We start from the raw sequence: 13,231 nt of genomic DNA, 5'->3' as shown, positions 1-13,231 counted from the left end.
CAGGACGTAAATGCTATGAATCAATCTGCCCTTACTCAAGATGGCCACAGCCAGAAATGCTAGGTGGTGCTTTTCAAAGTAATTTCTCAGCAAACTAAAGCATGGAGACATGGATGGATGAGTGAGTTTGAATATTAAAAATTATTAAATAGCAATTTTGGTTTGTGGTGCTCACATATAGTGTAATTCCACTTTAAAGCAGAAGTAAACCCATCCATTTAAAAGTTTCAAAATACATTTACGGCACCTGCCGGAAATGTAACACTTCCATTAGTTATGCTCTCAACCAAACGTCAAACCATCCAATGGCTGGTGTCATAACCAATCACATGTGCAGTATCATGGCAGTTGTAGATTAAAGGGGCCAAGATGGCAGCTTCCTTGGCTGAAAACAATAGGAGGGTTTACTTCCACTTTAAGAAAAGTATTATATAATCTTCAGCTGCTGATATGGGGTTACTGGAGAGGGCTTAGTTAGCTAAATGCTTGTCAATGTCTGGGGCCCAGATCATAATTTGAAGCATCTTATTCCGTGTAAGATCAAGGGTTTTGCTGTCATGGAAACTGAACAAATGGAATGCTTAATGTGGAACGTTCCCTCCCTTTGTAAGTAAATGATTATTAACATATTTAAATTGTTAGAAAAATATATCAACAAAGTTACTGTGTGGGTTCTGGATATAATGCAGCAATAATTGTGTTTTTAAATGTTAATCTGTAGAGACAAAGATACAGACATGACTACTGAATAACACTGTTTCTGAAGACCACAAACACCTAATACATTATAGTTATATTACTGTATTCCTTGAATTAGATCTGCAGTTGGTACTTTATCAGCTGCCCCTGACCAAGCCAATCATAAGCCATTTTTTTTTCTTTTTTATTGGTTGAACTAGATGGACTTGCATATTTTTTTTCAATCAGATTAACTACGCAAAAACAATGTAAAGCTTTTCTTCTGTCTTCTGGTCCCATACTTCAAGGGAAACGGATCATCCCTACGCTACACTCTACGCTGCAATAAGGCACTTCTGTGAGAGCAAAAAGACATATATTTATTATTAATTGATAGTACAAGCCCAAAGCTAATGGAGGCAGTGAAGTGCCAGAACACATTAACATTTCAAATTAACATCATATTGAAAAACAGGCTTAAAATGTATTTGTTTTTGTGTAGAAAAAAGTAGGGGCCTCTTGCTCTTTTCTGAAAATGTAGTTGTAATTGTTTATCACACTCTTCGTATACCAGGGGCGTAACTACAGGGGTTGCAATTGCAACCAGGCCCCATGCTCAAGGGTGCCTGTGCAGCTCCCCTGTACACCTGGATAGGAGGGGCGACGGGGGCAGCATGTAGAGGAATCACTGTCTACCTTTTTCCTCCTGTAGCTGCACGAGGAAAATGGAGGAGATTGGTTCCTCTGTATGCTTTACCAGCTTCTTCCTTTTCTGAATGGACAGAGTCATAGTCAGTGACATTGTAAAAAAATAAAATAAAATGATAAAAAATAATACCATTAAAATACCAAAAAATAAAAACTACTAACACCAGTGGGTGAACTTCCAGGATCCCAAAGGTCCCACTTGTGACCGAACCCTGGCATTCCACCACCGTGAGGAGGCCCCAAGAGGGCAGGAAGGGGGCCCACTGCAGAACTTGTGAAAGGGTCCCGCTGCGGGACCGTAATAAAGGGCCCCGCAACGAGAGTAAAGAGCCCCAGGATCAGTGGGAAGAGCCCCAGGCTTGAAGGGAAGGGCCCCGGCCCGGGGTCCGGGGGCCCTTACATGGTTTCTTGCACTGGGGCCCTGAAGGTTCTAGTTACGCCTCTGTCGTATACAGTACATTCATATTTAACAGTCTATATTCAACCAATGGAAAACCTTTGCAACATACAACTTACACTGGGCTAATACCCCCTCCTGGCGGCCTAACCAATGGGGGTGAGAAAGAAAATTAAGTATTTGTAATTAGTGTGGCTGGAATTAAAGTGAACTGTTGCTTTCCTGTCTGTCTCCATGGCAGCCTACGTGTGGGTTAACCCCGCCTCCACTCCAAGGGTATAGGACCCCCCTCCCATAAATTTCAGCTCTCAGGTACAGCAGGTGTTCATTTTTTGTCCTCCTCCAAGGACCTACACTTCTGATGTCTTACTACGTCCAGCTTACCTTAGGATACTTTGGATGGTGTCTGCATGTCCAGAGCCCAGCCACGGGCGGGTGAGTGACATTTAAAATCCCCTGCTCTCTGCGGTTGACTGAAGCTTGATTGGCATTCTCTGACATGGGTCTGAAGATTCGCATTGCTTCCCTTCATGGCAGCGGTATTTGTTATTTATGTACACTTTGTTTGTCTCTTTTCCTATCACTGTACAATTTGTTTGTTTGGCCCAATGGCGCTGGAACGCTTCCTGCGTTCCAGCAAACCCTTCCTGCGTTCCAACAAACCCTTCCTCTTCCTCCTCTGCTTCTAGCGTCCAATCGGCAGACGCTTCGTGGTCCCGCGCATGCGCAGTGCGCCGCGAGCGAAGTCGAGGCTTGGTTCGCACATGCGCATTAGCGATCGCGGCCGCATCACCGCTGACGTCATTCCGGCGGGAGATTTAAACAGCTGACGATTCCCCTGTACTTTGGGAATGTACTGTGGGCATTGCGGCAGCTTCCCAGTGTCTCTGGATTCCTTGCTACAGGTATGTGCAATGGAGACTTGACTGCAGAGGGGGGGGGGGGAACGGAGGGTTGTCACCTCACATTGCATCACTGACATGGTGTCTGATATGTATTACCTTTCTTTATCAGTCTGGTTGTTTGGCCTGAAGTATGGATCCTGCGTCACCGCCCTCCTGTGGCCAGCCCTCTCACAACAGGTGGGTGCTGGCATTTTTCAGAGGGGGGGGCGGGGAGGGCTTGCTGGTCCCTAGGTCATGGCTAAATCCAGTGTCTCCCCGATTTTCTCTTTTTTTCCATCAGCTCTCCCAGGCCTGATTTACCACAAGAAAGAGACCCTGTCAGACCTCGTGGGAGTTCATCCTCCAGATCTAAACGCCGTGAATCTCCATCAGGGAGTAGGCAGCAAGGGAGACGCTCTAATTCCTCCCCCAGACACCATACACAATACCAGAGTCACCGCACACACCAGAGAGCCTGTTGGGGTTGTGGGGCGCATGTCCCGGAGGACAAGTCCCTATGTGAGCCATGTTTTGCTCATGCAGCCGGTAAGAGGGGGCAAAAGGATCAAGGATTGGAATCTCTAGTGAAGAGAATAGTACAACAGTCCCTGAAAGAATGGGGTACAGTCCCACCACTTGGTCCCACCACATCCAGTTCTCCAGGGGAAGTGCAGGAAGATCAAGGCCCCTCTCAACCGAGTATTACTTCTGCAAAGTCATCTGACAGTGATTCGGAAGAAGAAGGGGCTGTAGGCGGCTTTGAGTTCGCCCTAGTTTCACCCCTGATCAGAGCCATTAAAGAAGCTCTCAGATGGGAGGATCCTGTGTCTCCTCAGAAAAAGCAGTGGAAGTTCTTCAAGCACCTTGGTAAGGAGCGTATCAACTTCCCTTCCCTCTCTGAATTACAAGAGGTGATTACTGAAGAATGGAGTAAAGGGGATAGTAAGTCTTCCTTATCCTCCAAACTTGGGAAATTATATCCCTTTAAACCTGAAGATGTCGCCCGTCTGGAATCTGCTCCTCTTGTGGATGCGGCAGTTACAAGATTAGCAAAGCATGTCACTTTGCCACTAGATGACGCGGTCTCTTTCAAAGACCCTTTGGATAGGAAGATAGATCTGGACCTAAAGAGGATCTTTGTGACAGCCGGCGCGGCCTGCAAACCTGTGATGGCATTAGCAACAATGTCTAAAGCCATGGAAGTCTGGGTTTCCGATATAGAATCCAAACTTGGAAGTCTCTCGGAAGAAGCCGTAGAAAGTTCCCCTATTCACGAACTCAAGCTGGCTTCAGTGTTTTTAGGAGAAGCATCTATTGATGTTCTGCGTCTTCTGTCCAGATCGATGCTATCCTCAGTAACAGCAAAGAGGGCCTTGTGGCTTCGCCCGTGGATTGCAGATCCAGCTTCTAAACAGGCATGGTGTAAGATCCCTTTTGAGGGTACTTCCCTTTTTGGAAACAAACTAGACAGCGCCACTGCCAAGGCTACTGGCGGAAAGTCAGGTTTCCTCCCGCAAGACAGACGACTATTTGGTCAGAAGAAGCCTCAACCTAGGAGGCAATACACGGAGAGATCAAGAGATGCACGCTCTTACAAGCCTAATAGAGATTTCCGAAGAAACTGGAGAGGTGGTCAATCCTCTACTCGGAGGTCATCAAAAAATCCAGCGCCTGCTGGACAAGATTCCACTAAATCTTTTTGAGATTGGGCCCGTCCAGGCATGTCAGGTGGGGGCACGTCTTCTCCATTTTCAGCATGTCTGGGCGGCCTCAATCACGGACTTTTGGACCGTCAGGACGGTCTCTACAGGCCACAGATGGTCATTTCTGGCAGATCCAGTTCCAAGATTCATCTCAACTCATTTACCCTGTCTAGAAGAGAGAAGAGAAGTCTTGCTCGCCTATGTAGACGCTTTGGTGGCTCAAGGAGCGGTAGCTCCGGTTCCGGAACAAGAAAAATTTCAAGGGGTTTACTCACCCCTCTTCTTAGTCCAGAAGAAGAACGGGGCCTGGAGACCTGTTATAGATCTCACATACCTGAACAAGTTCATAAAGAACGAAAAATTCAAGATGGAAACACTCTCAACTATTCAAAGGGCAGTACTGCCGGGAGATTGGCTCGCCTCAATAGATTTAAAGGATGCGTATTTTCATGTACCTGTGGCAACCGACTTCCACAAATATCTTCGCTTCTGTGTTCGGAATCAGCATCTGCAATTCATTTGCCTACCCTTCGGCCTGTCTACCTCACCCAGAGTATTCACCAAAGTTCTTCTAGCAGTGGTAGCCTTCATAAGATTGAAAGGTATACGTCTACATCATTACTTAGACGATCTTCTGCTTCTGTCTCAAGAAAAGGATCAGTTATTGGCACACAGAGATCAGGTCATATCGACCCTCAAAGAGTTTGGCTGGCTGCTAAACCTACAAAAGAGTCAGCTGGAGCCCACTCAGCGCCTAGTCTATCTTGGGGCGCAATTCGACACCGTCGAGAATTCAATCTCTCTCCCATTAGAGAAGATACCGGTAGTGAGGGAGAGAATCCTTCCGGCTCTTTCCTCTCCTCGGCTGAAAGCCTCTCAGTGCCTCATAATCATTGGCACCATGGTGTCCACGGCTCCAATGGTCAAATGGGCTCTCTGGCATATGAGGCCCTTCCAAAAAGGGTTCCTACAACAATGGAACACAGAAGAGAAAGATCAGTACATTCATATCTCCTCCAGCATGAGATACAGTCTTCTTTGGTGGCTGCAACGCAGGAATCTGCTCAACTGTCATTCTTTGGTTCCAGTCTCATGGACTATAATCACAACAGACGCCAGCAACTCAGGTTGGGGGGCTCATTGTCTGACAGAGATGACACAGGGGAGATGGTCTTTTCAGAGACACACTCCAGTCTCCAATATACTGGAACTCCGAGCAGCCTACCAGGGTCTTCGATCTTTCCAACACCTGCTAGAGGGGAAATCTGTAATGATTCGGATGGACAACACCACGGCAGTGTCTTATGTGAAGAGACAAGGTGGGACACGGAGTCTCTCTCTGCTACGAGAATTAGACCCGATCATGTCCTGGGCCCAGACTCACCTAGTAAACATCTCGGCAGTTTACATCCCAGGTTCACAGAATGTTCAAGCGGATTTTCTGTCCAGGGTCCAGTTGAACCACAACGAATGGTCGCTCCATGTGGAGTCGTTCAAATGGATTCTGTCGTTGGGAGTATCTCCCGAAGTCGATCTGTTCGCCTCCCCTTGCAACCACAAGTTGGAGAAGTATGTCACGAGAGGCAAGTGTCCTCAAGCTTACGGGACAGATGCACTAACCGACAGGTGGGAGTTCAGCAGGGCTTACGCCTTTCCTCCAGTACCCATCATTCTCAAATTCCTGCAAAGACTTCAAGCGGAAGATGTGGAGATAGTGATGGTGGCGCCTTTCTGGCCGAACAGGCCATGGTTTCCGCTACTCCTACAACTGAGTTACCGGGACCCGGTCCCTCTTCCCCTCAGACCGGACTTGCTTCTTCAGGGAACATCAGTGCACCCCTGTCCTGCAATTCTCCGGTTGACGGTCTGGTTCTTGAGAGGGAAAGGTTGGAATCGCTCGGCTGCCCATCTACAGCCATTTCCACCTTGATGAATGCTAGACGACCAAGTACTAATAAAGTATACTGTAGAATCTGGGCAAGATTCATGGAGTCTGCATATCCTGAAGGTATGTCTTCCTCAGTCCCTGGGATTCAAGAAATACTAAGTTTTCTTCAGGCTGGTCTGGATATGCCCCTTTCAGTGGCAACTCTTAGAGTTCAAGTTTCGGCCTTATCGGCCTTCTCCGGGGTCATGTGGGCCCAACACCCACTAATTCAACAATTTTTCAAAGGAGCAATCAGGCTCAATCCTCAGAGAAGACCTAGGTTCCCGAAATGGGATCTACCTCTTGTCCTAAATGCCCTCTCCAAATCGGGCATAGATTCCTCTTCTTCTATCAAGGACCTGACCATCCGAACTGTCTTCCTGGTAGCCATTACTTCGGCTAAAAGGGTCTCTGAATTAAGTTCTCTCGGATATAAAGAACCATTCTTGACTTTTTTTCCGGATCGGGTAGTACTGATACCCAGGCTGAATTCAAATCCGAAAGTCACCTCAGTGTTTCACCAGAATCAGGAGATTGTCCTGCCTACTTTCCGTTCATCTAATGAGGCCAATCCTCATCCGTTGGATGTAGGAGAATCCTTAAAATCCTATCTTCAAGCAACTGCACCATTCAGGCAGTCTGACAAACTCTTTGTCCTGTTCTGGGGAAAGAACAGAGGTAAACCTGCTTCTTCTAGGACTATCGCTTCATGGATAGTGGCAGCTATCCAACAGGCCTATAGAGCTGAGGGGCTGGCTCCTCCGGAGGCGGTGACGGCGCACTCTACAAGGAGTATCTCTACTTCCTGGGCGGCTTCGAGGCACGTGGCTCCAGATGTGATTTGCAGAGCGGCTTCGTGGTCATCAGTCAATACTTTTATGACCCACTATTGTGTAGAGCCTGCTTCTCTGTCCTCAGTTAATTTTGGTTTGACTGTTTTGTCTGCAAATAGCATGAATTAAAATTTTCTTTGCTAAAGCATTCCCACCCGTGTGGAGTGAGCTAGTTATTTCCCACACGTAGGCTGCCATGGAGACAGACAGGAAAACGGAAAATTCCTATCATACTTACCGTAATTTTCCTTTCCTGATAGTCTCCATGGCAGCCGGAGTACCCACCCTCTCGTCTTGGATTCGGCTAAGATATGGAACACCTGCTGTACCTGAGAGCTGAAATTTATGGGAGGGGGGTCCTATACCCTTGGAGTGGAGGCGGGGTTAACCCACACGTAGGCTGCCATGGAGACTATCAGGAAAGGAAAATTACGGTAAGTATGATAGGAATTTTCCGTTTTGCTGCATATGGGCAAAATGCACCTTCACTTTTGAGTAGTAAAGCCCCGTACACACGTAGCTATTGTCGGCCGAACGATCGGCCGTCTTTTGTCCGGTGCTGTCCTGTCGGCTGAAAATTGCTAAAGACTGCACACGAATTTTGTCGGCCAACAACAGCCGACTGCAGAAGTGATGTCATGTGATGGTTAACTTTCCGTGTGTTTTTCCTTTTCTGAGCATGCCCAGTCTTGCTAATCTGCTGTTTGTCGGCCGAATTCTGTACTGACTGGCGAACAATCGGCCGTTCTGGTGACGGCCAACAAAAATTTTAAAGTCTGCACGCCAGATTCTGTTCGGCCGAAAATTCGCTGTCGGTTGTCGGAAGCATCATACTAACAAGCCTACAATCGGCCGATCGATCGGTGGCCGAATATTTACGGCCGACAATCGCTACGTGTATACGGGCCTTATGTCTGTAAGTTGTGTTCCCTGTTCATGTATCAGCTGCCTGACCATCATTGGGAGGAATTGTGTCCCATGGTTGGGGTCATAGGGGAGGAATTGTGACCTTTAACTGGTCTCAGTGAGGTGGGGGGATATTATGCCCCATTGTTGGTATCGGTGGATGAAATAGTGCCCCAAAGGCCATATAAAAGCAAGCAAAGGGTTGCACCTGGCCCTCGAGCTGCAGTTTGAAGACCACTGGTCTAGGGTGATGCTGTCAGTCGTTGCAAATGTCACAAAGCATAATACCCAAGTATAGCATCCAAGCAAGTGAGGAGGTTAAGTCTGACGGGAAAAACTTAAGGACACTTTCCACATGTAGGTTCACTGAAACTTGTGGGGACTACATAAACTTTTACGAGAAAATAAGAAATGTAGGTGGTCATCGTAACTAGGTTTTCTGGTAGTCACAGTAATATTGCATTGCATTAAGCATGACTGGCAGTATTGCCAGACTTCTTTCCAAGTATGCTCCCTCAATAGAAGTTAATAGAGATTCCAGAGGTCATGCACAGGACTGGCAGAGAAGATTCAGGAGGTTGTACTGACAATATACCACTGAACATAGAATAGGTAAAGACTGACAGGGATGGGCGGAGGTAAGAGGTTAACTTGAACTAGAAAATTTGGATTTGCATTCCTAACAAGATTAAAAGTGAGTGTTAAATGTCACTTTACATCTACAGTTTCAATGTTTAAAACCAAAAGCCCCACCTGACAGCAGGAAACACAAATGACTGTTGTTACCTACGCAGAAAACCCTTCTCTATGTATTCATCTGATTTTGGTTTCTCTTGATTACTGCAAATTTGACTTGTCTCATTTCTTTGCATGCACATCTCAGTGTATATTCTAAATAAGACTGTGAGCAGGTAGGTTTACTTTATTGCATGCCTCTTCTGCAATAAAGAGCCTGGCTGCTTGCAGTTTTGTTATCTGAGACTTTAGCTCCACTTTAATTGCCACTGTTCTCCTTGGACAGGGGGTGGGAGTAGGTATGGACTTAAGCCTTGTACACACGAGTGGAAATTCGGCTGGAAATTTTCGTCCGACGACCGATCTGCTGATTTTCGGCTTGTTAGTATGGTGCTTCAGACAACCGACTCCGACTTTTCGGCCAAAAAAATCCTGGTGTGCAGGCTATAAAATTTTTGTCGACCGTCAAAACACGTCCGATTTTCATTTCATTAGTACAGATTTCGATGGGGAAAAATCTTATGAGCAAGACTGGGCATGCTCAGAGATGAAAGAACACAAAGAAAGCAATCCAACACATGACATCACTTCTGAAGTAGAATTCTGCCATGCGGGAAAATTCGTGTGCAGTCTAGGCACATTCCAACCAACAGACACCACTCCGGACAAAAGACGGACGACCGGTCGGCGGAAATTTGTTGCGTGTGTACGAGGCTTTAGACCAAAAGGAAGTCACAAAGTACAAAATTCAGCCTAGCGCTCACTCCGAAGGGGAAGACTGGCGTGCTGCTCTCCTCAGGCAGGAAACTTCAACATTGGTACATAGAAAAAGAGAGAAAGCAGGTGCAAACACCTAGTGCATTACCCGTGGTCACTGTTTGCAAAATTTTTAATAAAATCACAAATGCATACTCACAGACATAAAGATGATAAAATCATGTTACAAGCATCCACCATGTGTGAACTGGAACAAGTCCTTCAGTCAGGACCGCTAACGCGTTTCGGGGGTCAGGCCCCCTTCTTCAGAGCTGGATGCTTGTAACATGATTTTATCATCTTTATGTCTGTGAGTATGCATTTGGCATTTTATTAAAAATTTTGCAAACAGTGACCACGGGTAATGCACTAGGTGTTTGCGCCTCCTTTCTCTCTTTTTCTATGTACCAAAAAGGAAGTCAGGTGAAACCAACATCAGGGGCCATCTGTAGAAGGCTTTTCTGGCAAAAAAAGGTAGTAGCAGTAACTTCACAGGGCTTGATTTTAGACTGGAGTTTTAGTTGTAATTATTAAAATTGGCTGACACATTTGATCTAAGAATGTACAAATCGAATGACAATAGAGAAACAAAGAAAGTTATTTAATTTGATCACCTGTTTGAAAAAAAATATATGGGCCTAGTACTTTAGCTAGTTTAGGAGCACAATGCACCCAACAAATTATGATCATCAAGAAGCTTTGCCAAAGAACATTCTACTTCCACCCCCAGATATTATATCTGTGACTAGGAATTCTGGAATAATTCCACTACCGTACATCTTTGAGCAATCATCTCAAAATTTAAATACAGCCGTTTTGAAAGCTATTTTAGTGTCCAAAGAAAATTCATATTAACGGCATTTTAGGATATGGCCACTCATATTAATAAATCACAGTGATTATGTGTAATTAGGTAATCAGTAAACAAATTAAACGTGGCTCAAAAAAAAATGAACACTAAGTGGTTTAGTTGCAACAAGTGTAAAATATAAAAATGACATATGGGATGTAAAAAACATTTTTAAATGAGGTTTATGGCATGAAGAGTGCTAAATGATTTCTATTTCACTACATCTGGGTTCATAAAACATTTATAGACTTGGCTAGAGAATAACATAGCAAATGATGCTTGGTGGCATCAGTATGCTCGGACTGAGTCAGCAGGGATTTTCTGAAGTCTGATTTTCTGATTGTCGTACACACAATTCCCACACATTGCATTTTTTCTCCTCTTACATGTTACCTCCCCTCCCTTCCCCAACGCTTATATAATACTGTTGCACAATTGATGATGTTCTATGTTTGGCATTCACTCATTACGGGCAGCGTGTCCTCTGCTTTGGATGTAGCTGTCAGAGCAATGAATGCAGGAAGCGCACGCGGCAGCTTCTCTGGGGCATAGACCGAGGGACATTGTACTAACACAAAATCCCTGCCATATCTTTATCAACAGTGCAGCATTTATTTATTTGAATACAAGAGACTCTTAGTGCAACAACAAAGCGCCATTCTGCTATTGTTTTCCTCAGACGCAAGGTCCCGACAATGGCATAGTCTCACAGCTTGCTGGTGTTTACCACTGGGAAATCGAAAATGACATCAGCTTGGATCTCTTCGCTTAGATTTTCCAATTTAGACCCGTTTATAGTCAGATCTGACAGAGAACAAAAACATATTTAAGTCATTATATGCTATGTTTCTTATCAGTAAACTGATTAACCTAAGTTAACTTATCTGTAAACTGATTAACCTAAGGTAATCATTGATATTTCTATTTTACATGAATCAAAGAGGTACATGTCCGCATTAACAAATCCTTTTATTATTATAGTTATAAAATATGCATTTTTTATTCCAAGGATTCTCCTCAGAATGCACTGCACAATGTAGGAGGGAAGTCTTGCAAGATTTTGAGTGCCCAGCTTTGCAGGGAGGCAGCAGTAAGCCACAGTTTTTATTTTTCCCTCAAAAGCTTTCATCTTCCACTGTTTTTTAATTGGTGGGTGGGAACCCCCAAAAAAGCAGGCCTTATATTTTGATGCAAGGTCTGCATTATTGTAATCATTTTCACTCACCAAGCATGTCTCATAGTAGTATCCTAATAATTTACCCAATTTGTGTCCCAAAATGGAAATTTTGACTTTATGTCAGGGAGGCAAGGTTTTAACCACTTAAGCCCCGGAAGATTTTACCCCCTTCCTGACCAGGGGGTTTTTTGCGATTTTTTACTGAGTGACTTTAACGGACAATTGCACGGTCGTGCGACACTGTACCTAAACAAATTTGACGTCCTTTTTTCCCACAAACAGAGCTTTCTTTTGGTGGTATTTGATCACCTGTACGATTTTTTGATCATGCGCTATAAACAAAAAAAGTGCGTAAATTTTGCAAAAATAACAATATTTTTCACATTTTTTTATATGAAATTCCCAAAAATAAAAAAATGTACAAATCAAAATTTTTTAATATTTTCGGCCAATTTGTTTTATGCTACATATGTTTGGTAAAAAAAAAATCGCAAAAAGCGTATTTAGATTGGTTTGCGCAAAAGTTATCGCGTTTACTAACAAAGGGAAAGATTTTTGTCATTTTTGGTGTTTTTTTTTTAACGAGTAATGGCGGCGATCTGCGATTTTTTTTGCGGGACTGCAACATTGCGGCAGACAGATCCGACCCTTGACTGACATTTTTGACACTTTTGGGGTTACCAGTGACATTACTGCAGTAATCAGTGCTATACATATGCACTGTTACTGTAAAAATTACACTGGCAGGGAAGGGGTTAACTGTATTGGAGAGGGAGGGGTTAAGTGTGTCCTAGGGGCGTGTTTCTAACTGTGATGGGACCTGACTACTACTGTAAAAACAGAGATCAACGGTCCTACATAGTAGAACCGTCTGATTTCCATTTTTACACAGGGGAGAATGACAGGCGGCTTGTTTACATTAGCCGCCTGCCTTTCTCCCTCTCTACCGACGATCGCCCTGTGACCGGGGGACATCGGGTCCACCGGTCACATGCACTGATTCCTTAGTGAACGAGCCGGGGCGGGCGCGTGCCTCAGCGGGCGCGCGCTCGCCCGCTATTGGCTCACAAGCCGGTGACAGGCTAGTGATGTATATATACGTCACTTTGCCTGGCCGGGGCTGACCGCCGCAGTATATGTACTTGCGGCGGTCGGCAAGCGGTTAAGCATTCAATGGGTAATTACCCACCTCAATTACTGGACACTTTCACCCCCTCTTCTGCCCAGGCAAATTTTCAGATTTTAGCACTGTCACACTTTGAATGACAATTATTTATTCACGCAAAACTGCACCCATTTTTTCTCAGTTTCTATTATAAATTTTTGCAAAAAAAAAAATTCTTTCTTCATAAATTTAGGTCAAAACGTAATCTGCCACATTTCTTTGAAAAAAATAACCCAAATCAGTGCATATTATTTAGTCTGTGTGAAAGTTATAGAAAATATGGTATAGTACATAAACCCCCCCAAAATAACCCCTTTGTGGAAAGCAAACATCTCAAGGTATTTAGCATGGCATGAGGCATGATGTGCTTTTTGAAGTTGTAGGTTTTTGTAAAAAATTTTTGGAACATTTAAAAAAATTTGGTTTTTTTTTTCCACTTTTTTGTTTTTAACATACAGGTCACCGAAGCAGTACAGTCTCATCATATGACTGGTATGGCGGTGATTAGGGAT

At 44.5% G+C, this 13,231-nt stretch overlaps 1 protein-coding gene across 1 annotated transcript in view; it reads right to left on the bottom strand.

The window, feature by feature from the left end:
• Positions 1–10,967: 10,967 nt before the first annotated feature.
• The window catches only part of LOC309545916 (platelet-activating factor acetylhydrolase 2, cytoplasmic-like), a 74,310-nt gene continuing 72,046 nt past the window's right edge, over positions 10,968–13,231 (bottom strand). The window contains exon 10 of the mRNA XM_082245339.1: positions 10,968–11,181. Within this exon, the coding sequence (XP_082101465.1) occupies positions 11,084–11,181 (98 nt within the window). The 3' untranslated portion in view covers positions 10,968–11,083. The remainder of the gene's footprint in view (positions 11,182–13,231) is intronic.

The sequence above is a fragment of the Pelophylax lessonae genome, assembly GCF_965119305.1.
Source record: "Pelophylax lessonae genome assembly, chromosome: 2".
NCBI lineage: Eukaryota > Metazoa > Chordata > Amphibia > Anura > Ranidae > Pelophylax > Pelophylax lessonae.
Note: the sequence above shows the minus strand (reverse complement) of the source record. Positions and strands in the feature narration are given on the sequence as shown.